We start from the raw sequence: 27,987 nt of genomic DNA on the forward strand, positions 1-27,987 counted from the left end.
GGGGGACCATTTGTATTGGTCTCAGTGTAAGAATTGCCTCCCCAAACTGCAGGAAAATGGAACATAGATACTTACAGTGAAGGTTCCTTTTCTGAAGTAATAGGGAGGAAATCCTTTCTGCCCTGGTTGGTGGGTTGATTGATTGACTGATTGTTTTTTGGAGCTGTTGGCAGTATTTTTATGTCTGTTCAGAGTTTGTTATTCCATCCATGAAGGGAGGGGCTAGATATCCCACTTAGGGTGAATAAGATGATTGACATTCTGAAGAAGTCCTGCCTCGGAGGTTCGTGAGACGAGCAAGACCCAATGGTAAGGATCCCCTCTCTATTACTGCAGAAAAAAACTTCACGTTAAATACCAATGTTCTGATCTGCCTATAGCTGTTTGTCTGGCACATGCCACTTCTGCTGGCAGGAAGCAGTAGAGATGTAATATTTCTGGAAGTTTTGAAGGCATGGGGAACCCCCTTCTGCCATTTTTTCTGCTTGCATCAAAAATTGGAAAGAAATGTGATATTTTTCTTCCTTGTAGACTGAAAATCACTTTTTTTTTACTTTTGGAACAGGAAATATGTGTTACCACATCTTGCATACCCTGCATTATTTTGGGATATGGATATTTTGTTATTTTTTGTTATAATAGCCGTTACAGAGAGGCCATAAGCCTGAACCTCGAAAGGTCACAGACCTGAGGGCATGTGGAATGGACACCTGTAACTTTATGGCTGCGAATATTGCTGCTTTCCCATTCCTTGCTGCTGTGCATTTCCTCTTGAAGGTCACAGGCAAAGGCTTGTCAACTGCTACCCACACCATCATATTTTCCTACACTTGATCCTATCCCAAACTCCCTGGGGTTGTCCTTACCTTATCACTGCTTGATTAAGTCAATGTCACTGCCATCAGCCAAAATATTCCTTTTGTAACTCTAAATTTAAAACAATCAGCCAGGGATTTCTTGGATTCCTGGGAAATCCACCCAACTGGCTCAAGAGTCTATAAAAAGCTTGCTTTGGCATTCACATTTTGGCTCAGTCTGGACTCAGGCAGGAATGCCTCCAGATTGCATTATTGATCTCTCAAAACAGGCTCCCCCTCCCCTTTCAGGAAGCCCTGTTGAGCCACTGTTACTTCTCTAATCCCCTCATTGGAGCTCCACGTCTGGACTGGTATAGTATTGGCTTACCTCAAACTCACTACGCGCTACTACCTTTAGTTTCATTGGTCTTGTGTGCCCGCTTGTGTGAATGCTGTTGTGTAAATGGTAATTTTCCCTTTTCCTGTTAATCAATAAAACCAGTTTATACTTTGCACCTTGAGAGTTCTAGTTCTGGGACCTGTTATACGTAGGTGAGATCCCAGCTATCGCTGCCATAGTCCTCTCACTACTCCCAATTGAGCTAAATTAATTTCCCCATTTAATACAATTTATGGGTGCCCTCTTGGGACTTCCTACAATTTTGGTAACAAGGTTTTTACAGACGGCCCTCTGTAGCCACAGATTCATCATCCATGGATTAAAGTATCCATGGCTTGAACATATTTTTTTAAAAAAGGATAAATTCCCAATAGCAAACCTTGATTTTCCTATTTTATGTAAGGGAGACCATTTTACTCTGCCATTGTATTTAACTGGACTTGAGCATTCATGGATTTTGGTATCCATGTGGGATCCTGGAACCAAACCCCAGCAGATAACAAGGTCCACTGTATTCATATTATGATACATTTATGCAATTTTTTGACATAGTATAATGTTTGATACAGTAAAAGTACAGACAATGATTACAAACTGAATTCCCTTTTAAAGATTTAATTTTTTTTTTGTCACAAATGGAGCTACATGGTCCTGAATTGTAAGGAACATCTGTGATTTGCCACAGGCGCAGGTAAAAAGCAATAAAAATAGAAGAAACTGTCAACATTAATAAAATAGAGAAAATGTTTTTGTCTCCTTGAGTCTCCCATAGTGTCAAGTAGATGTATAACACATTTATTTCCATAAAAATTACTGAGAAAAAGATATCAAATGGAGGAATTACAGTGATCAGTTGCTGTACATTGAAAACTCTCTTATGAGACAATTGAAAATGAAATAAGCTATAGTCCCAGTAGATAAGACTCCCAGGTCAGAAGATATTCAGTGAACTACTGGGAAAGAGCAGAGGACAAATATGCATAGTGTAGTGGTTAATTCAAGCCAAAAGAAAGTTTAGTTGTTGATGTGCTCATAGGAAAGTCTGAAGTTGCACAACCATTATTATAGGAACATGTAATGTTAGAAGCACAAATTATGGAAAACTAGACATTGTAAAACAAGAAATAAAATGTACATTCAACCCTCTGTTTTTGCGGGGATCCGTTCCAGACACCACCACCCTGGCGAATACAAACTTGCACGTATTCAAGTCCCATAGGCTTGAATGGGGCATGCCCCTGTGAGCACACAGAGGTGTGCCCCATTGAGGATTACGGAGGTCACCCCTCCGTCAGTAATCAAGAACATGGATCCCAAGTCTGCAAGAAAGGAGGGGCAACTGTATAAGCATGAAGTACTTGAGTGACCTATAGTGGATAGGAATAGGATATTTTCAGTCAGATAATTACACTGTGTTTTACAGGAAATGAACACGAACATACAGCAAATTTTCCTTAACTATGCATAATATTTTGCCAAGAAATTTTTGTTTGCCAAGAATTAAAAAACAAACAAACCCTTTTAATAAAATTTGACAGTCCATAGCACAAAGCAGTTTGCACCTATTGGTCTGTACTGTAATTTGGCAGACATGATCCTCTCATAATATGTCACTATGACTGAAAATGCCATCCAGTTCTAATAAACAAAACCAGAATTGTTTGTTCATTTCTAGAAAGAGCAGTTTGTTCATTTCTAGAAAGAGATGAAGTAGAAAGAGCAGAAGGTAATTCAACTCCGGAATATGTACACAACGGATGCATGAACCCTTGCCCATTTTTCTTAATAAACGTTTTCCGCATTTGAGAATATCTGTGGATGTATTTTTCAGAAATGTTGTGCCTAGCACTCATAAGAGTCTCTAAGCTCTTGATCTCACATTGTTTCTGGGAATTTAATATTTGCAAGAGTCTGACTGATGAGATCAGAATTATCTTGTTTAAAAATCAAACAAAACTAGATATTAGAGGGAATATATACAGTGTACCCTTGATATCTGCTGCAGTTTGGTTCCAGCATTGTTACCAAAATCTGTGGATATTCAAGTCCCATTAAATACAATGGCATAGCAAAATGGTGCTCCTTATATAAAATGGCAAAATCAAGGTCTGCTTTTTAGCAGAGGCACAGATCCCTTTTCTTTATTGGCAGCATTCTGATTCCATACTGAAATTGAAGTGTGCTTGATATAACTTTGCCAGCAGTTACTACAGTGGGCAGTTTCATGCTACATGAAATAAAAACTTTGACAACTTTATGAACTTGCAGGTCAGAACTTTGCCAAACCAGCTAAAGAGTTCTTTCCTTGACAGAGCCAAATAAAGTACATCAGAATTGACAGAAATAAACTATATACTTTTCCAAAAACGGGAGAAGAAGGAGGATGTTTCAGTTTTAGTACCTTTTAACTTGTTATATATTTAGCAATGTTTCTACAGAAACTCATGCTACCAGCTTCTTTTTTCAGTTAGTCTCAAAGGTGCTACAAGATCCTTTTGCATACAGATTTGCAATGCCAGGTGCCATTATTGATCTGTTGCTAGTTGCAGGTTGTGCCCTAGGTTTTTTGGTGTGTGTGTGTGGGGACACACTTGTTCCATTGGCATCTTTAAGTTGATGGTAAAGGCTACCATTGAATGAGAAATATTTTTACATAGTATAGTTTCTACTTACCATATAATGAAAATGATTTCTCCAAACACTTGCAGGTGTTCAGCTGCCATCTGAATTTTCTGCCATAAGCTCCAGAATGTCTTGGGCAAGCCTAAGTAGTGTCTGGCTGCCTCCTGACCACATTTAACTCTCATTTACATTTCACATTCCTTCCTTTCATTTAGAAAGAAGACATCTACCTGGTGGAGCACTGTTGCTGGTTGTCTTTCTGTTGGAAGCCCCCTGTATTTTCGCTCAGGGGCTCAAGAATTTGGAGAACCAGGGTGGTGGAAGCTGGTTCATAATAGGCCCCCTACAATGAAGCCTGAAGGAGAGAAACTCTCTACATCTGCCCTGAAAGCTAAAGGTAATAGGTTGGAAATTATACACAGCTTTCCACATTTAAGTGGTGAGGTAAGCCTAGCTTTGAAAGATACTTGGGATGGGAATGTGTGTGAGGATTTGGTAGGAGTGAGAGAGTGAGTTGCATTTCTCTCGACTCTTGATCATCTGTCAATTTCAACTAATACCAGAATGGTTTACTTCAAATCTAGAAATGCGTGTATATTGTAGGTGACATTCCTGCATGGGATAGGCGAGAGTGTTCAGTGGTGAAGGAGAATTCAGCATCTTTCATTTCCCATCTTTTTCCTGCTCTATTATCTCCCCTGACATTCTTTACTTTCATCTCTGCTCTTATTATTATTATTATTATTAATATAATTTATCTAATTATTCTTATAGATCATTAGATTCATCTAATTATCACCACTCAGCACCACCCCTACACTTTTCTCCCTTTGTCTCTTTTATCTTATCTTTTTTGCTTTCTGACTTGTGTTTAAAAGTTCAGTGCATATGACGGAGAGTTTATTCCCACACTGTTAAGCAGTCTGTGGATTTAAATATGCTAGTTAGCAACTTTTCGTCTATAGTAGTGTTGCTTTCTAAATGTTGCTTTTTTGTCTTGTTTTAAAAATCTAGGTTTATGTTGTATTCCTTTTACATAAGTACAGTCAGCTCTTCATATCTGTGGGGGTTCCATTTGGGACGCCCCTCTCAGATTGCAAAATCCTTGAAACTTCAAGCACTGTTGTTTCCAGTGGTGGCGTGATGCACACATGACTCGTTGGCATGGCTGTGTGCATGCGCAGCTATTGGGGAAAATGGAGCAGGGCCATCTGCAGATGCCCCAGTTCATGGATGGCAAGCCCATGGAAGAAGAATGCTGACTGTAGATGTCCTTGCCATATAGACCTAAAGTCAACATTCACAATGCTTGTTAGAAAAACACACTGCTTATTCTCTAGCAGGTTCAAAAACATCGTTGGATCCAATCATTACAGTGGAGGGGCTTAGAAAACGAGTGAGTCGTAATCCAGTAGAATCTGCCATGGAACTGAAAGAGAAGAGGTCACGTACTCAGGAAGCCAAGGACATTAGGAGAGCTCAGAAGGAGGCAGCAGGCTTTCTGGACAGGAGTACATCTTCCACACCAGTCAAATTCATCAGTCGGAGCCGGCGTCCGGACATTATGCTTGAGAAAGGGGAGGTGGTTGATTTTTCTTCTTTGAGTTCCTCTGATCGAACTCCTTTGACAAGCCCTTCTCCGTCTCCTTCTCCAGACTTCTCTGCTCCTGGAACACCAGCTTCACACTCAGCTACACCTAGCCTGCTCTCAGAAGCAGACCTTATTCCAGATATAATGCCACCCCAAGCCCTGTTTCATGGTAAAGGCAACTTTAAAGTTTCCATGTCTATTACACTATTAGATCTCATTTACAAAACCATTTTTGATCATTGTATTGCTGTTGCTGGTTAACATCTATGAGAAGTACATACATGACTGAGCGTTATTAATTTTCAACTATGATAACAGTTGTGATATCTGAGTAATGTAATTGTTAGTATATAGCCAGGCACTTACATATTGCATTATTGATAGTATTATTAACTCATTTGAACCATCATCTCTCTGAGGCTATACTGATCTTTAAGCCTACCTTCTTCATTTCTTTTCTGTAAGGATGTAACTGAAATTATTTTAGATCCATAATGAAGAAGGGATCTGGTTCTTGCCATTTTTTTCTACTCCAGTTACTATTTTAAAACTGCTTCCCCCTCTTTCTCTTCAGTGTATGGAGTGGAAGGTTAGTACACAATGGAGAAGATTTCTTCTCTGGCAGTTCTAGTTTAAAACATCAACCATATATTGGTGAATACGATCCGTGTGGGTTTGGTTCTGGGCTTCCACACAGATGAGAAAAAAAGAGCATACTCAAGCTCCATTATAGCCAGTGAATGGTGACATGCATGCACTCCTATTAACAGTAGTGGGTTGAGTCGATTTGTGAATGCTCAGTTGGCGGATGGCTAGCCCATTGATACAGTAGGCCCACTATAATAGAAATTTTCATATCAGAATCTTTCAGTGTTAATACTGGTTCTCTATTTATGTTGGCATAGACATGGTATTCACTATTGCTTAAATCCAAAGCAGCTCTCAAAATAGACTGAATTTCTGCTCAGTGTTTCTCTTGGATTTCCTTGCTTCCCCTAATTAACTCACTGGCAAGTTAGGTATGATCAGTTGCAGTTCTTCTCTAACTTGTAAAATGTTGCAAATACTTCCCTACCACTCCAGCCCCATGTGCCTCAATTTGTTGTTGCTATACAGAGTGTCAGCCTGCTGGAAAGTCAACTGTTAAACAAACTGTTTTAAAGCCTCAGACTATAAAGCCTCTCTGATAGCCTTTAGGGCTGAAGGGTGGGATATAAATACCATCAATCAATCAATCAATCAATCAATGTTGAAAACAGATCTATAATCTCTTGATCCATCTACCACCCATTTATTTTAGTCTCCTTTTTATCATTTGCTAAATTGTAATATTCAAATATTGATTTCTGGACTACGTTTGAGTAGAGAAGCTATTCGATGATGAGTACAAGTGTGGATTATGTTAAAGTAACAAAAACCATCATACGGACTATATGTTAAATTCATATATGATAAATGATAAACTAAATAGATAAGGCAATAAATATTAAAATTCACCACTAATTTACCAAATATGAAATTCATAAACTTCACAGATATTACCAGATCAAAACTCTTCTATCCCCCTAAAAAACCCACATCTAGTAAGAAGTCTATTCTCTGTTAAAGATGATATCAGATCATTTGTTATCTCTCATATGGACACTTCTGTGCAGTTAAGCCTCTTCAAGCAGGAGAGATTTGGAAGGTACCTAACTATTAATTTAATCAGTACCCTAAATCTAGCCCAGATTCATGTCCAAGACTGTCAGACTCAGCTTCTTCTAGTCTGTGCCTCCTCTTCCTGCTTTTCTACAATTACTGTCTTCAGTCACAGATTTTCCTCCATAAACATTAAGAGCTGTCATTATTCACTAGATGCTTTAGATCCAGATTGTAGGTGGAGCTGTGTTAATGGGAGGGGTAGGTAGAGAGAGATACATGTAGCATTGCAACAGTACCAAACTTGTGGCTGAGAGAGTCTGGACACTCAAAATATCCACCCCCTCTTATCCTTTTCACTTATCTCATTTGAGAGGGTGAGAACCTCTCAGATTGATTTCACCTTTATCTCTCTTCCTGCTCAAAGGATATGTAGCTTCAAGGACTTTGAAATGTTACCCAGCTCCTGTTTTGTAAAATTTATTATTGTGTGCCTTCAGGTTGTTTCTGATTTATGGCAATCCTAAGGTGAACCTATCAGAGTTTCTGTAGCAAGATTTCTTCAGAGGGGGTTTACCTTTGCTTCAGCCTCTGAGTCTGAAAGTATGTGACTTGCCATGGTTACCCAGGGGGTTTCCAAGGCTGAGCAAGGAATCAAACCCTGTCTCCAGAGTCGTCCATTACTCAGACCATTACAACGCACCGGCTAGGTTGGTAAAATTCTTCAATTAAATTTCAGTTATTTCACAAAAAATTCCATTTCACCAGAAATGGAAAGTGGAGCAAAAAGCTGGCAACTAGTGATCCACCTTACCTGCATCTTGGCAATTAGAAGCCTGAATATTTGAGCTTGCAGAATATATGTCGAGGCAAAAATTGTAACAGCAGTGTAGAAAATGTGAATAACCTATAGACTGTTCAGATTTGAGTTCTAAGACATTAACTGCTCCAATCACTGAGACAAGTTAACTTGCAGGATTATCTTCATTTTCCTCCTCCACTTTTCAATATTAATTCAAAGTGTGCTGCAGTTTACTCCCGCGGGGGGGGGGGGGGGAGTTATCAGTCAGTTGTTAATACTTTTCTTGAGTTATACATTTTTCAAAAGAAATAGACAAAAATGATAAGGGAATGAAACAGACTACTCCAGAGAGAAGGTAGAAGCTGTTTGGGAATTTCCTTTCTCCCCACAGTTCAAGCATTTAAAATCAGACTTCTTCCTAATCATACTAGCCAAGGCAGATAGGAGCATTAGAGGTAGGGGAATATCCTCCCCCATCCACAAAAATACGCTTCAGGAACAAAAGGGCAAGGCTTCCCAGGCTACCTGTTCAATAGCTTTACCAGTTTTTTTTAGACCAAGATATAACAATTAAGCATATAATAAGCCTGGTGTAGTGTTTTGAGTATTGGGTGGGGCCTCTGGAGACCAGGGTTCAAATCCTCACTCAGCCATGGAAATCCCTTAGATATTCTTGGGCAATTTACACTCTTAGAGAAAGGAATAAATCTTGCCATGAAAGACCCCTGATAGGTTTACCTTGGGGTCACCATAAGTCACAAGGAACTTGAAGACACACAACCACAGCAAAGCCATTTTATCAAAATTTTAATAGCATCCCCCCAGGCACCTTCCTAGTCAGGTATCCAGTCAAACCGTTCTTTCCAAGATGTCTCCTAACAGTCTCTTCGGCTTTTTGGACTATTTAAAAAAATTATCTCCCACAATGATCTCTGTTGTGTGTGTGGTTCACAGATTTGCAATATTTAGATCCTGACACACCCCCCCCAAAAAAAACCCCAAACATGTCCAAAATGTAACAAGTCATTTTCTTTCCTATTGACTAATTCTCTTCCTAAAGCAGAATGATATTTTATCTGAGGCTCAAGCAGCCTTTAGAGAAAGCTGTTCTACTACTGAACAGAGAACAAAGAAGTATTCAAGTACTATGTCCAGCAAGCTTTTTGTAGCATTCATGGACCTAAAGGCTGCATTTTATTCCATCCTGAAATCTAAGCTATGGGCTAAACTGGAATCTACATTGACAGACTTCTGTGCCTAATGAAGGCATTCTATAATAATAGTCAGGTATGAATAAGGTGTGGCTCACAGGGATATTTCTCTGAAGGTATACTTAGGTTGAAAGGGGTGAGACGGGGATGCATCCTTGCTCCCACCCTATTCAATCTTTATCTGAATACCTGTGAGATAGAAATGATGGATGAAAATGGTCAACCCACCAGATTGGGCAATAGGAAAATCTCACTCTTACTTTATGGTGACGATACTGAGATTCTTTCATGATCTAGACTGGGGCTTAAACACCTGTTAGAGAAATACTCATATTACTGCTCTAGGAATGAACGTAAAATAAATGCTACAAAATACAAAGTTTTGGCCTTTGAAAGTAATTACATCAGTGCAGATGGAGTATAAATGACTGTCCTTTGGCACAAATTAAAGGTTTTCAATATCTCGGGCTTGTTTTCCATCACAAAGTCTTGTGGACTCCATACAGATCACTAGCGCTGAATGGATCCTTAGGCTGTAAAACAGCTATCCTAAGATTCTGTGAAAGGAAATCAGTTAGTCTCACCTGCCATTAAGGTATTTAATGTGAAGATTGCATCCCAGCTGCTCTGTGCAGCAGACATCTGGACAGAAGTTATACATTCTGAGGTTGATAGTTTTCAAGCTAATTTTTAAGGGCCCTCCTTTATACTACCAGATGTGTTCCTTGTTCAGTTCTGTTGTTGGAAATAGCAGGAAGTGCCCTCTCTTCAAACACATTGATGATAGTGGTAAAACAGTGGCTCAGAATATTTGTTTTTAAGTTTTGTAAAGGTCTACTAGTCCATCTTGCTTTGACAACCATGCTAGCAGGTGGCCCAAGTTTATTGCCCAAAAGGTGGCTTCTATTGCCTTTTCTCCATCCTTTCTCTCTAATCTGGCTCTTAAAATGGAGTTAAAAGCTGTCAAACAAAGATTATGGGATATTCCGTTTTGTAGTCTTCCGGCTAATTCCACCTCATCTTGTTTGCCCAGTGCTTTAAATATCCAGTTTGTCGGACCCTTCCATTACATAATTTGACTGCAAACTATCACGTACTATTTCATAAGGCCAGATGCAATGCTTTCCAGTCAGAACTACTGTTTGGGAGGTATGCTGGGTTGCCCACTTCTGCAAGACTCTGCCTTTGTGGGTTTCATGCGGTTGAAACAATGTCACATATTCTGTTATGGTATACCTTCAACAGTCAGATCCATAAACAATTGATCTCTCCCCTACTGAGGAGCCCCCACATGCCGGGCTGCTCTGAAAAGTTTTATGTTAAAATTTTGTTTGAGGATCGATGTCCAAATGTATGTCGGTCACTAAATTCCTGTCAGTGGTCATGAAGACCAGAGACAGAAGTATCAAAAATTGACCAGGGTACTAGTAGCATATTATGAGAGCAATTCAATCATACTGTTTGAATTACACAATAGTACAAATGTGTAATTATATTTCTCCTGACATCCTTTGATTTTATATTTACATTTGTAGTGCATTTTATTCACCTACATTCTACATTTTTTATTTTGTTAATATATATTTTTTCTCTATTCAATACTGTAAATTTTGCTGCTTACCTTGTCGGGGTTTTAGACTGTAAATAAATAAAGTATATTGGGCATGGAAAGTGAGATAAAAGGTGAATTAGAGATAGTGATTCCAACTTATATCAATATACTCTCTTTTCTGTTTACAGTATATTAAGCTTATTGGCTGTGCCTTCTACTAGGAGAGGGCTTAATCTTTTGTTGTCTGTTTACCATTTTGCTGACAGTCTAAGCTGTCAACAAATAGTTATATGCACATTGCTTAGCACAGCTTGTCAGTATGAATTTAGAAATAGATCTGCAATAGGAAAGCTTGATCACCAGTTCTGCTATCAGGTCCGTTTTCCTTCCTGGATTAAATATCCTATTCATAGTAGGGCTGGGTTTACTTTTCTCTCATAAGTTCTTTTTGATAAATCAACTTTTTTTAGAGTGGCAAATGGGGAAGTGGGTAATTGGTATGGTACTATCAGACTTTAATATAGGAAAATTACTGTGTATTTTTCACATTAGTGCTGCAGTTTATGAATTGATGTATACACGTTTCACTTTAAAACTACAGTATCCTAAAGAGCATCTGGTTTTATTGCTTATAGTAGTATCACAATATTTTTGACTGTCATGATAAATTGAAAAGAAATGTGTTGTTACATTTATAGATGATGAAGAGATGGAAGGTCGTGGTGTCATAGATCCAGGAATAGAATATATTCCACCATCCAACGCATCAGCAGGCATGATCCGGAAGAAGGTGAAGATACCTGAACAGATTAAGCAGGAGCTGGAGAGTGAGGAAGAAAAAGTAGAAAAACTGGAAGGTGATTCTGAAAACTCTGACAATACCCGCAGAGTCTTTCAGGACCAGCGTAAGGACAAACGGAAGATACAACTGGTCCATAATGATAAGTCCACTATGCCCAAGTATGGACCTGTTAGTATCTATGAAGAAAAGCTTCTTCTGAGAAACTTGGAAGCATACCCAAATGCTGTAGCTATGACCCCTGAGGCCCGGAGATTGAAGCGCAAGTTGATAGTCCGACAGGCTAAACGAGAGAGAGGCCTACCACTCTTCGACTTGGACAACATTGTGAATGCAGCTGTTCTCCTGATTGATCGGATTTATGGAACTAAGGAGGGAGACAATATTCCCTGTTTACCAGCAGGTTATGCAACGTACAGGACTACCAGCCAAGACTTCAGAATCTTGGATCGATACCAGGTTAATTGTTCTAATGCAGTCATTTTTAATTAGCTCCCTTACAGTGAATGAGGATAGTTAGCAAAATAAACAGATGCCTTCTTGACTATATAGCATACTTCTAGGTGGTGGTTGCTGTTTCTCTATAAATCAATGGTAAGTGTTAAGAGTAGGTGTTACTTGCAAGACTTTCTACTTCTAAACCTCACAGCCAGTAGTTGGAGCTGGCATACTCATGAGCACATGACGCTTCCTATTACTGAATAGCAACGACTCCCAAGCATTCCTATGCAGCAGTAGTCTTCCAACTGGCTGACATAAGCTACTGCACAAAGCAACCTTCCTTGGTCATGCAAATAAAGGAGGACAGAAGCACTCTTCCCAGCAGTGGAAGCAAAGGGCTCAGGCACTGAAAGAGTGCCTGTTAAACCCCCCATGTTGTGTGGGTACATTGGGATAACCGTGCTTCCAATAGGCTAGTTCCACCATCATGTGCTTAAATAATAATAATTATTGTTACTTCAGTCTCCCCCCAAATATATGTCTAAACTACATATCCTTCTCCTTGTGGATGCCCTATTGCCGCTTGTCTCCCTGGTTTATGCCAAGCCGGAGGGGACACAATTAACTCAAGTGAGGAAGAGGCAAGCCTCAAAAGACACATGAAGTTTCTCCTTTCTCTTTCCAAGGTCTTCCATTGCTGTCTCCATTCTGGCCAGAATGTTTTTGTGTGGGCTTAGTAGTTGCCAAAAAAGATCACAAGCAGCAGTGCCAATCTAAGATACAGGTTCAACCCCTTGTATTGGTTGAAACAGTGTCACATATTGTGACATTGTCCAATATGTCACATATTGGACCAACCCCCTCTCACTGGTAGGAGTCCTAATGCCTCGGTTTTAGTACTAGGACATAGGTCACAGTTCAGATTTATTCAAAATCTAATTAGCAAGGAGACAGGTCTGACCCAAGCAAGGAGAGAAATGTTTTCTTCTTCAGGAAATATTGAAGCCTTGTCCAAGGGAGGTGGGACTGTCAAGAACAATAGTGGAATACCTGTTAGCTAGTCTAGTTGCATTTTAAACAGTTTTCCTTCAGATGAACCTGTTATTCTGCTGGTCGTTGGCTTTGTGAATTCAGAGCTCTGGGTAAAATTGAGCTCAGCCTTAAGAGGGCTTGATTGTTCAATCTTTCTGAAAGACTTAATACTTGTCTAAGAATCCATGGAACCTGCATCTTAGCAGGATGTATTTCTCTACAAACACAATAGCTAAATGTTTATTCCTATTGTAATGAGATTATTCAATGTATACATGCACCTTCAAATCACCTGTCAACTTAAGGTGACCCCATAAATTTAATAGGGTTTTCTTAGACCTGGAATACTCAGATATGGTTTTGCAAGTTCCTTCCGGATACAATTCCTGTTAATACAAAGTGCATCTATGCATTTTTATGGCCTCAGTAGTGTCTACAAAAAGTACAGTTAACCTAATCTCCCCTTTACCTAGCCATGGCAATAGTCTTATTTTATACAGGTGTACAGATGTTTCAGTAAAAAAACAAAAAACTTTTCACCATCCTGAGTAAAAAAAAACTTTTGGATGAGAGAAAAACAACTCACTGAATAGACTGAGATAAACAAACAAACAATGTACAGAGTTGACTGAGAGGGAAAAAAGCAGCAACAGTGGTCAAAAGAGCAGACCAGAGATTAAAAGTGTGGTACATAGCTATAATTTAAATCTGTTGTAATAGCGAAATGCCCAAAAATGATCCATCAAAAAGAAGGGGATGCCTAATTAAAATTTAAAGTTAAGAAACTGAATAGTTTCTAATGAAGAGGGGAAATTTAATTTAAAAATTAAAAACAAAACAAAACAAGTGTTCAACTGAAATTGGAATCTCAGCATTATATGTCAAGGATGTGTACACCAGTGACTTAAAGCATGGAAAACAGGCTGAGAACCTTTAGACAATGTCCCTTTTCTAGCATAAGTGCAATTGAATTAGCTTTTTTGTTGTTGCTGTTGTTATTAAATGCATTAACCCCTCTATGCTAACTTGCATATCTTTGAGCACTAGGTATCAGTCTCCCTACTTTAGCCTTGCGTAACCTGGAATTTACAAGACTCCTTAATCTAGTCCTTGGGGCTGCTTCACTTGAGGGGTGTCTATCTTTGAGACCATGCCCACTAACTTGGTTTAAATAGATGTTACTCTTCTTTCTATTGACACACAACCAGGTCTTTCCAGTAAGCTAAAAGACTGCTGGAAAGTTTCCCTCATCCTTTCAACCTTGAATGATACTACATTTTTGTGAACCTTTTTTAAATTTCCAGGGTGTATTCTGGTCTCTAGAGTATTTGGTTAGTCTCTAGAGCTGCTCTTGATAGGCACTATCCCTGTGCTGCTTTATATTTAGACACAATTAAGTATAATTGGTACATTTTATCCTACTTACTTCACAGTAGGTATCTAAATCAATTTCCAGTTTTCCAGCATTACTTTTGAGTAGGTAAGGGTGATTTTGGCATACGGTGCTGGAGCGAAAAGGAAATTCAGAGTATGTTTTGACTCAACTTGGTCCCATTTATTGCTAGAGTGTACCTTGTAACCTCCCCCTCCTCAGATTTGAATTTGGCTCTTAAGCTGAAAAGGTTTCCTATCCTTGGTTTATTGAATGGGTGAAGATTAACCAGACACATTTTACTGTTGAAGTATAGATTTGGAGCTGTCCCCAACTCCCTGAATCAGTAGCTGAAACTGGTTCTTTCTGGGATGATATTGCCAGGATGCCCGGTGTTATAGCATCCACTGTTTTTTAATTTACTCTTAAAAGAATTTAGTGGCTTCTTGGATATCTAATTGTATTTTGTTCAGTTAATTATGCCCCCAGAGTGTGGGAAGGGTCTCTTGCAGAAAGGCCACACACAAAATAATTTGTGTAGTAATATCTTACAAGCAGTTGTAGCAAGTAACAAATTTCTACGTAAACTCTTATCTGTTGAAGAAAATTAACATGAACAGTAATTTTTTAGGACTTCAGAAGCTAATTTTTGGTAAATTCTTGAGGAGACCTGGCAAGTGGCAAAACATTTTTGCACATAATAGTTGCTGAGGTCATTTGTATTCACAATATCTTGTTACTGTCTTGTTAGCTGCTTTCCTAATGTGTCATTTTTCTTGTTTTGTAGACTAAATTGTCTGCTGTAAAGGGGGTTCGACAAACAGAAACAACATTTCTATGCCGACTTGTGGGTTCAGAAGATGCCTTATCAGACCATAGCATCATCAGTCCCTACACCTCTCGGGTCTTAAAACCTTATATCAGGTAAAGATCTCTAAGCTGTTGTTTGGAAGCACACTACTTTTTTTCCTTTCAGATTTATTATCAGTTGTCGTAGATAAACACAGGAGAGGTATGCCTCAGTTAAAGTCTCTTACAAAAAAGCTCCTTTTAAACAGTGTTTTCATGCTCTGCAGCCTCCCTTTTCCTTTTCATTCTCTAATTAGCTTGGATGTTTCTAAGCAGAGTCAGCACTGGAAGAATGTGAAGTCACACTGAAGAAACAGAGTTCAGTGTCAGGTTGTAGCAGTGTGTCTGCAGTACAAAATTAAATAATGCTTGACCTGGCAAAGGACAGGATTCTACTCTTAAGCTATATGTGCCTACTTACAACATGCAAGGTAAACAGCGGCTGCCTCTAGAATCCCTTACTGAGCACATGTGAACAGCAATACAGAGGGAGAAGGGGAAAACCGATTTGCCTCCCTCACAAACTCATTGCAGCATTTTAAAAAAGCATACATCGATCAGTTTAGACACCAAAATGTAAATCATACGAAAAGTGAAATCTGATGAAGGGGGGGAAAAGTCTTCAGAGTAAAAGCCAGTGCAGAGTAAGAGCTGCAGCAACCCTACAGCCCTGAGCTGAAATCTGGAAACTAGTTTTTTATTCCTTAATTTAAGCATTAAATCAAGATGGATTATATGACAGCAGAGTTCAAGTTGGGGGGAGAAATGGAGCACAACTCTGTCAGTGACAAAGGTCATCTGCTGCTGCTTCCCCTCCTACTCCTCCTGCTTCAAATTTATTGAATTATTAACAGGGACATGCTTATAACATTTGCGGATTACACTAAATTAGGAGGGGTAGCTAATACCCCAGAGGACAGGATCAGAATTCAGAATGACCTTAGATTAAAAAGCTGGACCCAGACTAACAAAAATGAATTTCAACAGGGAGAAATGTAAGCTACTACAGTTGGGTAGAAAAAAATTAAATGCACAGATATAAGATGGGTGACACCTGGCTTGATAACAGTACATGTAAAAGGAATCTAGGAGTCTTAGTAGACCATAAAACTGAACATGAGTTAGTAGTGTGACATTGTAGCTAAAAAGCCACTGTGATTCTAGGCTGCATCAATTCCTGCATGGCAGGGATGGCCCTTGTGGTCTCTTCCAACTCTTCGATTCTGTGACATAATGTATCTATGATATTTTTAAGACAAGAAAAAATATTTTAGACGCATCTCTTAATTTCATTCTTAGTTCTTAGTTATATGTCCCTTCTAATTTGAGCACCTTTTTTGCTGAAATAATTTCATATGTTCCCCCCCCCCCAAAAAAAAAAAAGCAATTTATTTTTGTGTTACTAAATTTATGTGAAAAGTCATTTTTACAGGTTGGCTTATAAAATACCATAAATCAAGCCACACTGAAATGTTTATTTAGCAGGATTAAACTATTTAAAATTGCTGATACACATTGCTATAATAAATATACTGTAAAACAATTCTAACAACTTAAGTCTCAACATCTTTGTTTCCTACAGTACAATAATAGCATCATCTACTTGTCTGTGATTTGTGCATTTTTCTGTAGGATTTTTAACATTTGAAGTTGGGATCCCTGCTCTTATTTGCTTGAATTTGTATTTGCACTCACATATATCCCAGTATGTGGTTTATGGATGTATCAGGTCCTAAATCAAATTGTTAATCTTAGCTAGAATAGGCCTACAGAATCAATAGAAGTTACACAAGTGTTGGTTTACTTAAGTTTACACTGATTCTCTTGGCCTACTCTAGTTGGGACTAATAATTGGATTTAGACCCAGTCTCCTAAACTGCCCTTTTACAATTGCCTCTGGTGATTAGATTCAGGCAGCAATAAAGACATGCCCATGCCCATTCTGTGTGTACTTCATTAATGTCTTAATATCAGGCTTGACTTGCAATTGACTCCTCTTGTGCTTTAATATTGCTTTTATTCCTTCCAGACGTGATTATGAAACCAAGCCTCCCAAACTTCAGCTGCTGAGTGAGATTCGAGCCCATTCACACAAGAATGATCCCAACTGGACTGCAGAACCAGAAGCACCCATTGATTATTGCTATGTGCGCCCTAATCACATTCCCACAATCAATGCAATGTGTCATGAGTTCTTCTGGCCAGGTAGGGTTTATGAGAGAGTCTAGATCAGTGTTTCCAGTGTCTGCTGCTACTTTTATAGCTCTGTAGGGAAGGAGTTCTTATGAAGCAGGGGGAAATGCAGGCCAACTTCCTGTTTTTTTATCTCAGACAATAAAAATCAAAGAACAGGAATTTGTTCCTGTTGTATCCACTAGTCAATTGAATTTTATAGTATTGCTCTGAGTAACTTAAATTTCTGTTGAAGAAACTTTTCAGAGTGCCAGCAGTTTCTCCCCTGCAGGGAGTGACAGTATGAAGAATGTGCTCTGTCTTTTGGTCTGACCACAACTATCTGAACTTCAGCAAGTCATTCTGGGCTTCAAGTGGAAAAACGTATAAGCTTACATTTTCTTGCATGGTATTTTGATTCCTATTGAGGAAATGAAGAGACAGACAACTTGCTGTATCATATATGGAGGAGCACAGCCCTGTCAGTGACAAAGATCATATATACTCAACTCAGTGCTTACAGTATCTAGGCATCATCAGTAATGCAATGCACTGAGCAAAGAATATGTGTACACTGTTCATTCAAGTAATGCAGCTCCCTGCTCTCTTGTCTACTGGCCATCCTTAGGTATTGTTTCGACCTAATGTTGTAGATGAGACATCACCCCATAACACTTCTAGATGACTGTTCACCCTCTCAAGTACCTTCTGAAAGCAGCAGGAAAGTGCCTTTGTCAATCTCACCAAAGCACATATCTTCCCTAGTGTAGTTGCATAAGGAAAACTTGGATTGGAAACCAGACAAGAATGAATATCATTATCAACACCAGTCTGTCTGGGTAGAACACCTGGTACAAAGATGTGATGGTTGAGTGTTTTTAGTTTTTGCTTTGGTCCAAGCTCAGTCTTTTTAATCTAAAACTTTTACATGTGGATAAATGCTTACACTTCTAGACATTACTCATGATTTACTTCAGCTATGCATGCATAGGCAGGCAGTATTTCCTATAGGCATGCTGTTTCTCAAATAAGCAGAACTAGTCTATCAAGTCCTTATACATTAAAAGGAAAGGGCAACTTCTACCGATTCTTGCATCTTTACCCTCCAGAGAATGGGTGTACCAGAGTAGTCTTTGACAACGCTGGCTCTTCAGCTTAGTAACTGAGATGAGCACCACCCAGTACAGTCGGACATGTCTTGACAACCTTGTTAAAGAGGAATGCCTTTACCTTTTCCTTCCACACAGCTAATTTATCAGTTGTTTAAAACTGAAGACCTACCATTGCTGAAGTTTAGTCCAGACGTCTTCAGCCAAGGCTTTCTTTTTTGTCCTCTAAAGTAGTTGATACTGTGCTAGGAGCCTTCTCGTAGAATGTACCAGTACATCTACATTCACTTCTCCATGTGGTGCCAGAACAGCAACCTCTGTCCCCATCACTCTCAGTTGATTAGGTGTTAGTTTTGTCAGGATGGTCTTGAACTAGGTCTGAAGCCTATGTAGACAGATGATGACTTAGCTTTCGTCTGAGACACCTTTCTTCTGAGATACCAGACAGACTCCCACTAAAGTATTTTTTAAAGAGGATTACAAATTTTCCTAGTCTATGCCCCCATGACACTGGTGCATGGGTCTCCTACCTAATGGTTCAAATGGGTATATACAGCATTAACCAGGCTGTTGTCTGAGCCTCTTAAAAGATCTTTTTATGTTTGTTCTTGTTATTAAGTCAGTTTTTCTAATGAGTGTTACTTTTTGATATTAGAAATTGGCCCTCATATGATGGTAAAATTGCAAAAATTTTGTAGTGCTGTCTGAGCTGTTTTTCCACTAAATCTCAGCCAATATTGATTGTATTTCTGAGTGGCACTACTTCTCTCATCACCAACCTATGACTGTTCATGAGTTTGCTTTTCTCACCCCACAGGGATTGACCTGTCAGAGTGCCTGCAGTATCCAGATTTCAGCGTGGTTGTCCTTTACAAAAAAGTCATAATTGCTTTTGGTTTTATGGTACCAGATGTTAAATACAATGAAGCATACATCTCTTTTCTGTTTGTTCATCCTGAGTGGAGACGGTCAGGAATTGCAACTTTTATGATTTATCATCTTATTCAGGTAGTTTGAAAAGTAGTTGTTTTTCTGATCCATATGAGGTTTTCTTTTTATTTTAAGAACAAATGCAAATAGTACTCAAATGTACTCAAGTGCTTGTGCAGCTTATAATTAATTGTTTAGTTATTTCTTCTACAATGCTTTACAGATTTGTGGAAGAGGGAAAAGACATGCACTACGAGTTTATGTAGTTTAGGATTTAGTCACTGCTTCCTCATCATCACAAGAGCAGTCCTGAAGACACTTAGCTAAAGACACTTAGCAGCTGGCACCAAGTAAATTGATCAAACTGAAGCAGAATTGGAAGCATAGTATTTTGCAGACCTATGGCCAGGTTCCACACACAGACAATACTGCACTACTCTGTTATAGCAGTATTATTCCACTTTTACTGCTAAGTCTGCCTCCTGTGGAATCCTGAGATATGCACTTTAGAGAGAGGCATTTCAAATTCTCAACCAGAGTTTTCTTAGGCTTCACTATTGCAAGACCTCTGGTACAAACAACAGTTGAGCATGTTATATGGTTATTTACTGCATGTCAGTGCTGAATTCTGCAGTGATCTGGAAATCAATACAGGCATATTACTACACTAACAGCTCTGTTCTAATCACACATACGAAGGTCCAGTGCTATTCAACATCTTTATCAATGACTTGGACAAAAGAATAGAGGCATGCTTATTTGGTTGCAGATGACACCAAATTAGGAGCAGTAGTAATACCCCAGAGAAGATCAAAATTCAAAATGACTTTAATAGATTAGAAAGCTGGGCCAGTACTAACAAAATTAATTTCAGCACAGAGAAATGTACGTTACTGCACTTAGGGTGGGAAAATGAAATGCATAGATATAGGATGGGGGGTTACTTGGCTTAATGAGACTATGTGTGGCCCAGATCTCAACCTTTTGGGGGTGCAAAAAGGAGCCACAAAAAGTGGCTTCTTTTTGCACCCTCAAAAGGGTGCGATAGCTGCGGTGTTGCACTTTAAGGCGCTCCTTTGGTGCTGTGTCATGTAAAAGTAGTGCCAGAGGAGCACCTTGGCACCACACACCATATGGAGCAGTGCACAGCGTCACACCTCCATGAGGCAGAGTCAAGACATATTGTATGGACACCATGCCCCAACTCCGCCCCCAGGTCAGCCTTAATGGCCTGTCTGCACAGCCCCTTTCTCCCTTTGTAATGCATGAGCTAGTTGTTCCATTCTTATCATTGTTCTTTTATTTCCTCATTTTCCTCATAATGTTTGATGCAATTCTTGTTTATTTTTGACAGACTTGCATGGGCAAAGATGCAACCCTTCACGTCTCAGCAAGTAATTCCGCAATGCTGCTATACCAAAAATTTGGATTTAAAACTGAAGAATACATCTTAGATTTTTATGACAAATATTATCCTTTGGATAGCAAGGAGTGCAAGCACGCATTCTTTCTCAGGTTGAGACGATGATATAAGGATTCATTGGGAGACTCACGGAAAACCAATCACTAGGGGGAAAAAATCGCTCCAGTGTTTCTGTTATGAATATTTGTAATGTTCTGTTGCCGTTAATGCTAATAAATTCAGTCTTTGACATTTTTTGAGAATGGTAATTCTTAACCACCAAGAAAATTTTCATGAGAGATCTTATAATCTTAGAGTTTTCTTAGAGTTGATAGGGTCCACAAGAACCATCCAGTCCAATCAATCCTCTGCCTTGCAGGAACACACAACTGAAGCACTCCTGGAAGATGCTCAACTACCATCTGTTTAAGTATCTTCAAAGGAGAGTCACCCCTCCTGAAGCAGCCTATTCCACTATCAAAAGTTCTTGCAATAAAAAGGTTCTTTCTAATGTTTACATGAAGTCCCTAAGACAGAAAAACAGACACGGGTTTATTGTAAGAAAGAAGTGAATAGAAACACATATCCTTTGAGAACATTTCAAATAGTAAACAATAATGTAGTTCCAATGTTTAATTTTCCAGCTTTTCTTTGTTCAGTGTTTCCAAAGTTCTTGCATCAATCAGTTAGGTGCTGTAAGTTTTATTAGGCAGAAACATGCTTCCTATCCCTCAAAATTCAGATGTAGTATATAATTAAAAAAAAAACTTTACACAATAAAGATTTGCAATTCTTAGGATCTGACAGAGTACCATGAAATGTGTAGATTCTCTAATGTAGTAATTAATTTGATTAACCAAACCCCTTTATAATGGCTTTATAAAGGTTTTCCCTATTCAGTTGTACTTGAAAATCCTGTGAAATTTCACTTGTTAAAGGTGGTGTGCCTTTAACCAATATTTACACAATACTGATATGCCATCTTGAAGTTTGGTTAGTTGCAGCTTCCTTATGGCCCTGGAGCTGGGCAGTTCTCAGTAGCAATGTAGCAGACCAAGGTTTTCTATCACTAGTAGATGTGGAATTTGTGAAACTACAGCATATCCAACTACATACAGTAATTGTGGATTACCGTAGTAGTTGTATAGTGGTAACGTAGAATGGTAACTTCAGTTGCATGTGAATTTGTGTTTATTAAGTGGCTAATTCATTATGGTGACAAATAGAGTCAAAAGGTATGCTGAAGATATCAAATGGAGTCCTTATCTTTATAGAAAGAGGAGAGAAAGTCATTTTATCAGGAGAGGTCAAAGACAGAACTGCCCTTTCTATTCTGTTACCAGAATTACTGAACTATATTGAAGCAATTTCATTTTGTCACACTTCAGCTGTAGATCATGAGAGGAAGGGGAAAGATAGCTTGCATGTGCTCAGGAAAATATGGAGACGGTTGCTGCTCCAATACATTGCAATTTTAGAGGTATTTTCTGCCAACTTCACTCTAGTCTAGGAGTGGGGGAAATGCAGCTCATGGGCTTTCTCAAAAACCCTGAAAACCCTGAAACCCCTGACCCCCCCCCCCCCCCCCCGCGCAGTAAAACAAATTTTTGGATGAAAAATCCAAAAGCAGCAGTTAAACCTTCTGTGACTACACCATCACCCAAATCAAAAAGGTCCTGCCAGAAACCAGGACTAGAAATGCAGTTTCTCTGCTTCTGTTTTTGGCTGAAAATTGGGCAGAAATGGAGTGGCAAGGGCTGCTGCAGGAGAGTGATATGGCCCTGCATCCATCACAGTTACCATTCCCCACTTCAACCATGATCTCTCTTTGCTGCCAGCTTCCTAGAAAATAATGGGGCTCTATTCTTCCTGCTTAATAGGTATTATGTCCACTGCCCTGACCATTTCTCCATTCTAGATCACCAAGAATTAGAACTGTCTGCTGAGGTGACAGGAAACTCTCCCAAGTAACTGAAACCATCCTGTTCCCCTGGCCTTGCCTTCCAACTACATAATCGTAGTTCTTAATCAGCGTCTCCCTCCTTAAAGAAATCCTGAGTCCTAGTCAGTCTGAACTCTACCAGGTAGTCCACGACAAATGTAATTCTGAAAATTTCTATGTCAAGATCACCATCATTCCACCTGGCACAGAAAACCAGGTCCAGAGAATAGCCTGGCCAGCATTGGGGGGGTCAGAGCCCTAGTGTGCCTTTCTTTCTTTCTTTCTTTCTTTCTTTCTTTGGCCTGTTACAGACAGCCAAAATAAAGCTGCTTCGAGTCACAGTGGAGGTGTGGTGTTTCAGTGATGCATGCGTCCTAAGAGTCCAGAAGCCGCACCAAAGCCACGCTCCAGTCCTTAGGGCTGGAGCGTGGCTTTGGTGCGACTTCTGGACTCTTAGGACGCATGCATCATTGAAACAGCATAGCTCCACTGTGACTCGAAGCAGCTTTATTTTGGCTGTCTGTAACAGGCCCTTCTTTCTTTCTTTCTTTCTTTCTTTCCTCCCCCTTCTTTTCTTCCCTTCTCCAGTTTCCTTCTCTTTGATTGTATATTATTTTGATTGTAAATTAGACTGGTTGTGTTAAAAAATTAATAAGAATGAATCTTTAAAAAAGAGAGAAAGAATTTCTTTGTTCAGGGTTCATTGAGAGCCCGTACAGACAGACCAAAATAAAGCTGCTTCGCATCATTTTGGAGGTATGCTGTTTAAATGATGCATGCGTCCTAAGAGGCCAGAAGCCACACCAAAGCCATATTCCAGTCCTAAGGACTGGAGCACAGCTTTGGTGCAGCTTCTGGCCTTTTTAAGATGTGTGTGTCATTTAAACAGCGTACCTCCAAAGTAATCCAAAGCAGTGTTATTTTAGCCTGTCTGTATGGGCCCGGAATAATCTAAATATAATATGGTTAAAGTTAAACAAATGGATTTTGAGCACAATTAATTATTAAAGCTAGGGTACTCTGAATTAGTAATGGACACAATTTTATTGTCTCAAAGGGAATCAATGCATGTTCTTTGTTTTTTAATCATTTTTTTATTCATTCATTAAAGCAAGTCAAAAACAAGACAAAATTTAGACAAACACCATAAAACAAAGGACAACATAGATTATCACAGCACTACACATATAATTATATATTAGTTTTTCAAATCAACTCCCGCCCTTCCCCAGAAGCATTTTCAAAATAGTGTGGCACAGTATATTACTGTGAACAGTAGTTCAATTGATAATGTCTTTGAATTTCTGCAAGTAGGAATTGATAAGGATTAAACCTTAATACACCAAGGCATCAAGTAGTTGCACTATCAACAGGACTTTCATTTGAGGGTCAAAATCTATCATCATACCCTCACGATAAATGATTCCTAAGAGGAGCAACACTGAAGACTCCAAGAACGACACACAGATTTCCTTCTTGAGATTTAAATCTAAGGCCAGAGAGACGACTGGAGCATTTGAGTTGCTATCAGAAACATTACACTTTGAAAATAGCATTCTTAGTGCTATCACATCTACCTAGAGAGTTTCAAAACTGGCAGCACTCGCAACTAATGAGAATTTATTTTAAAGAAGACAGTTTGGTTCTAACGTTAGACTCATTCTAACAACTCTGTTCGCTGGCTGAAAAACTCAAAACAGTGCATTTCCTTGCTTTTTGCTCAAATCCAAAACATCCAATGGAGTAAATATGGCACGCATTGGCTGTGCGTAGAGCAGTATAGTTTTATGTCAAGAGAATGAGAAACAATAGGTACTGAGGCACTGTTCATATCATTTAAGCCAAGAACAACAGGTCATGAAGCTTAAAAAAGGTTGATTTCAAGGTGGATAAGAGTGTGTATCCACCTATGGTGCTTTATAGACCACCCAAAAGGGCGGTCTGAAAAGCGCCCTCATTTGCTGCACGGAGGAGCCTCAGTGGCTAAACTGCGCGGCTCCTCCACACAGCAAAAAAGCCGCAAAAAGCAGCTTTTTGCGATGCGCTAATGACACAGCAAGGCACCAATGGCGCATTTGTGGCGTCATTACCATGCCGAGATGTGCGGACACTAAGCATCCGCTACGTTAGAATGGGCTCCGCCATCTTGTATGTGCTCGGTGTACTAGGGTTAGGAGCGTCCGGAAAGGACACCCCTTCCTAACCCTAGTACGTGCCAAGCACGTACTAGGGTGCCCATGTGGAATGGGCCTATGTTATGAATTACAGAATAAACCAAGGCCAGTTAATATTTGGGCCCAGTCTGAAAGATCAATGGCAACTACACATGCATATTCTTTAGCAACATTGTTAGAGATATTTGTGAATCAGTAGGATGGAAGGTCAGTGTTGAACCATGACATTGGAGACCAGGGTTCAGTTCCCAGCTTGGCTCTGTAACCCATTGGGTGACCTTATGCAAGTCACATGCTCTTGGCCTTAGGGGGAGGCAATGGTAAACCTTCTTTGACCAAGTCTTGCCAAGAAAACCCCATGATAGGTTTGCCTTGGGATCACCATAATTTAGAAAAATCTGAAGACATACAACAACAACAGGATGGATGCATCACTCTGTGATGATTAGGCACCATAAAATGAACAAAGAGCAGCAGAAGCGGCTTTGGGTTGCTTTTTTAAAGATATGCAACAATAGCAACAGGAAGGAAGGATCCGTCTCTGATGATTAGACTAGTTACTTACTGTGAATGCTCATTCTTGAAGATGTAGTGGAGGAGGAGTGTTAGAGAAAAGAGAAACTTCAATGTCCTAATGGCTGTCTCTTTCCTGTGATACTGAGTCTTTGTTCTATCCATTAAACTTACTGTACAATGACTTTGGAGGAAAAGTAACTTGAGATAAATTTAACACTATTCAAAGCTTTATAACTAAACTGAAAGGAGACAGGAGTTTTCTGTTTAACTGAAAAGGAACATTGCCTAGGAATGCTGGCATGATGGAAACTCATAGCTAAGTAGATTGCTCCTCCCGACCACCAAAAATTACCATTCATGGCTAGTACCAACTTCTCATTTTCTACTCAGGGGGAAGCCTTGTTAAACTATCTCTTGCTTAAAGCAGAGATTTGACTTCTCTTTTGTGTGGGGACATTTTTAATATTACATTTACTTGTAGATTCCAAGAGTAGGATACATAAAGGCAAGGAAATACAAGTAACTGAAATTGTGCTGGGACTGCTAGCATGGTGTAATGCTTTGAATGTTGGACTAGGACTCCAGGAGACTAGGGTTCAAATCCCCACGTGGCCATGGAAACCCAATGGGTGACCTTCAGCAAATCACATTCTTTCAGATTTAGCAGTAGACTATGGTAAACATTCTCTGAATTAATCTTGCCAAGAAAGTCAAAGTAACCAAGACAATAAAGGTAATGCTGTGGAGCAATACTTTTCTAATATGATCGCTAAACAAAAGTAGTAACCTCTGCATAACCAGCAATTAAACTTGAGTGTGTATATCTTTCTAAGGAATGGAAAATGATTTGTGTCAGAAAGATACTGTGAACTGCACGTAGCAACACTGTCTTGAGCCTGGATCAATTGTGAATTCATAGGCATAGTTCAGAGCACAACAGAATCACAGCTGAGCCACTGAAAAATGTTTAGTTGACCACACCTTGCTACCATCAGCCAGAGAAAAAATTGTTGCATGAACCATTCATCAGTAAAGTTAATTGATCTCACATGAAACTTGCCATTAGTAAAGTTAGCCTTACACATAACTAACTTTAGAAGCCATATAAATCAAGAGGAAAATTTCCATAACTTTAGTCTTCCAAACAAAAATGAATTCTGAAACTATTGAGATTAACAATTATTTTGGATGGGGTAGGCTTGTTCAAGCTTCCTCTATTCTAGTTTATTAGCAAACAAGGAAATTATTTTGTCACTTCCAGTCTTCAGTGCCAAATTGCAAGCTGATAATCCACTGGCATTCTTCTTTTTAACATCTGCATTACATCTGTGGAGAGAACATCTGTTTTAAGAAAAGGCTCTAGTTGCTAGAACTATAGGGAAGAAAGGATTGCAAGGCCAGAATACCATATTTGAATGGGTGAACATGACTTCCAAATCAAAGACTTTCCATGGGATGCTTAACTTACCCTAACAAAACTTCAGTGCATTTCCATCCTTTCAGACCAAGCAAGAGTGCTTCATGAAGAGCTGTGTTGTGAAGTCTGTATGAGGTAGGGGAGGAAAGGAAATAAGATAGAATAAACAGAAGCCATCAGTTGTAATACAAGGAAAGATGGTGCACAGCAACTATTTTACTAAAGCAGCAGACGTTAATCTTTTCCAGAACTGGAAGCTATGTTTATTGCAACCCATAAAACTGGCCAACTTTGGGGTTATCTTTCTGTTTCTCCTCCACTCTGTTTAGCATTCCTTTTTCCACTTACATTTTTAAATAACCACAAAAATGTTGATACAAGGTTAGTCTGTAACACATGTTGTCAAAGGACAACATACTTTAAAATAATAGCTAAAAACAGTCTACTAAACAATATGCTTCTTAATGTAGTAACTTGTGAGATGCTGTTTTCCTTTTTAGGGGTGGGGATCATGGTAATTGCCTCCAACTAAAGGAGAAAACAATGCAGCTTCTGGAAACAGACAGAAGAGACACATGCAAAGGCTGCATGAAGTTTCCAAAGCTCAGGGAATCAGTGACCTAATGCTAAACAAATAAAACTGAAATGCCTGTTAGAGAATGGAATTTCACCTTTGTAACCATAATGTTGTCCAGTGCATATCAAATATCCGGCTACCAAATGCATCTGCTGGTGTGAGGTTAATTTAGCCATTGTTTTTATCACTTTGAAGGGAGGTGAACATTTGCACTTGGAAGCACCAAGGCACACAGAAACCCTAGCAAGCTTTATCCTAAGCTTTTCTTGCTTAAGTACTCACCACAGGACCATTCTGTTACTCTGCCTTCTTATGCGTCCTCTACCAGCCCTAGTATTTATCTATTTTGCCTGGCATACAATGCATATAGATTGGACTACTTCAGTGGGTTTGAGATTAACACTGTGGTTGTTTCTGAGAGTGGGTCTGTGCTACTCCAGCTTGATCAACATACCAAATTATTTCCCCATGACAGACAAGTAAGCAAGTGCCAAAAATCTCAGCTAGCTTGGCTAGTGGTCATGGATTCTGGGGGCTGAAGTCCAAAATAGACGGAGGACTGAGAGCTGATGGTGTAAATCCCCCTCATTATGTCCTCTGAAAAAATGTTGCCAAGAAAACCCCATGATAGGTTCATCT

General features: G+C 39.3%; 2 protein-coding genes across 9 annotated transcripts in view; one reads left to right on the forward strand and one right to left on the reverse strand.

The window, feature by feature from the left end:
- Positions 1 to 20,965, forward strand: part of LOC149316744 (cysteine-rich protein 2-binding protein-like) — a 32,222-nt gene extending 11,257 nt beyond the window's left edge. The window contains exons 4-10 of one of the 3 annotated variants that reach the window (XM_089516141.1): positions 4,035 to 4,216; positions 5,160 to 5,579; positions 11,315 to 11,874; positions 15,048 to 15,184; positions 17,139 to 17,314; positions 19,208 to 19,398; positions 20,675 to 20,965. In XM_089516141.1, the coding sequence (XP_089372267.1) occupies positions 4,035 to 4,216; positions 5,160 to 5,579; positions 11,315 to 11,874; positions 15,048 to 15,184; positions 17,139 to 17,314; positions 19,208 to 19,398; positions 20,675 to 20,848 (1,840 nt within the window). In that variant the 3' untranslated portion in view covers positions 20,849 to 20,965. The remainder of the gene's footprint in view (positions 1 to 4,034; positions 4,217 to 5,159; positions 5,580 to 11,314; positions 11,875 to 15,047; positions 15,185 to 17,138; positions 17,315 to 19,207; positions 19,399 to 20,674) is intronic. The other 2 variants (XM_089516142.1, XM_089516143.1) reach the window with 2 other exon arrangements.
- Positions 20,966 to 23,761: 2,796 nt separating this feature from the next.
- Positions 23,762 to 27,987, reverse strand: part of LOC149316745 (double zinc ribbon and ankyrin repeat-containing protein 1-like) — a 45,744-nt gene continuing 41,518 nt past the window's right edge. For 5 of the 6 annotated variants that reach the window (XM_089516148.1, XM_089516152.1, XM_089516149.1 and 2 more), the window contains 2 exons: positions 26,823 to 26,897; positions 23,762 to 26,680 (listed from right to left, as the gene is read on the reverse strand). In XM_089516148.1, the coding sequence (XP_089372274.1) occupies positions 26,569 to 26,680; positions 26,823 to 26,897 (187 nt within the window). In that variant the 3' untranslated portion in view covers positions 23,762 to 26,568. The remainder of the gene's footprint in view (positions 26,681 to 26,822; positions 26,898 to 27,987) is intronic. The other variant, XM_089516151.1, reaches the window with a different exon arrangement.

Source organism: Sceloporus occidentalis, unplaced genomic scaffold (genome assembly GCF_023333645.1).
Source record: "Sceloporus occidentalis isolate IW3139 unplaced genomic scaffold, rSceOcc1.0.p SCAF_3, whole genome shotgun sequence".
Classification (NCBI taxonomy): domain Eukaryota; kingdom Metazoa; phylum Chordata; class Lepidosauria; order Squamata; family Phrynosomatidae; genus Sceloporus; species Sceloporus occidentalis.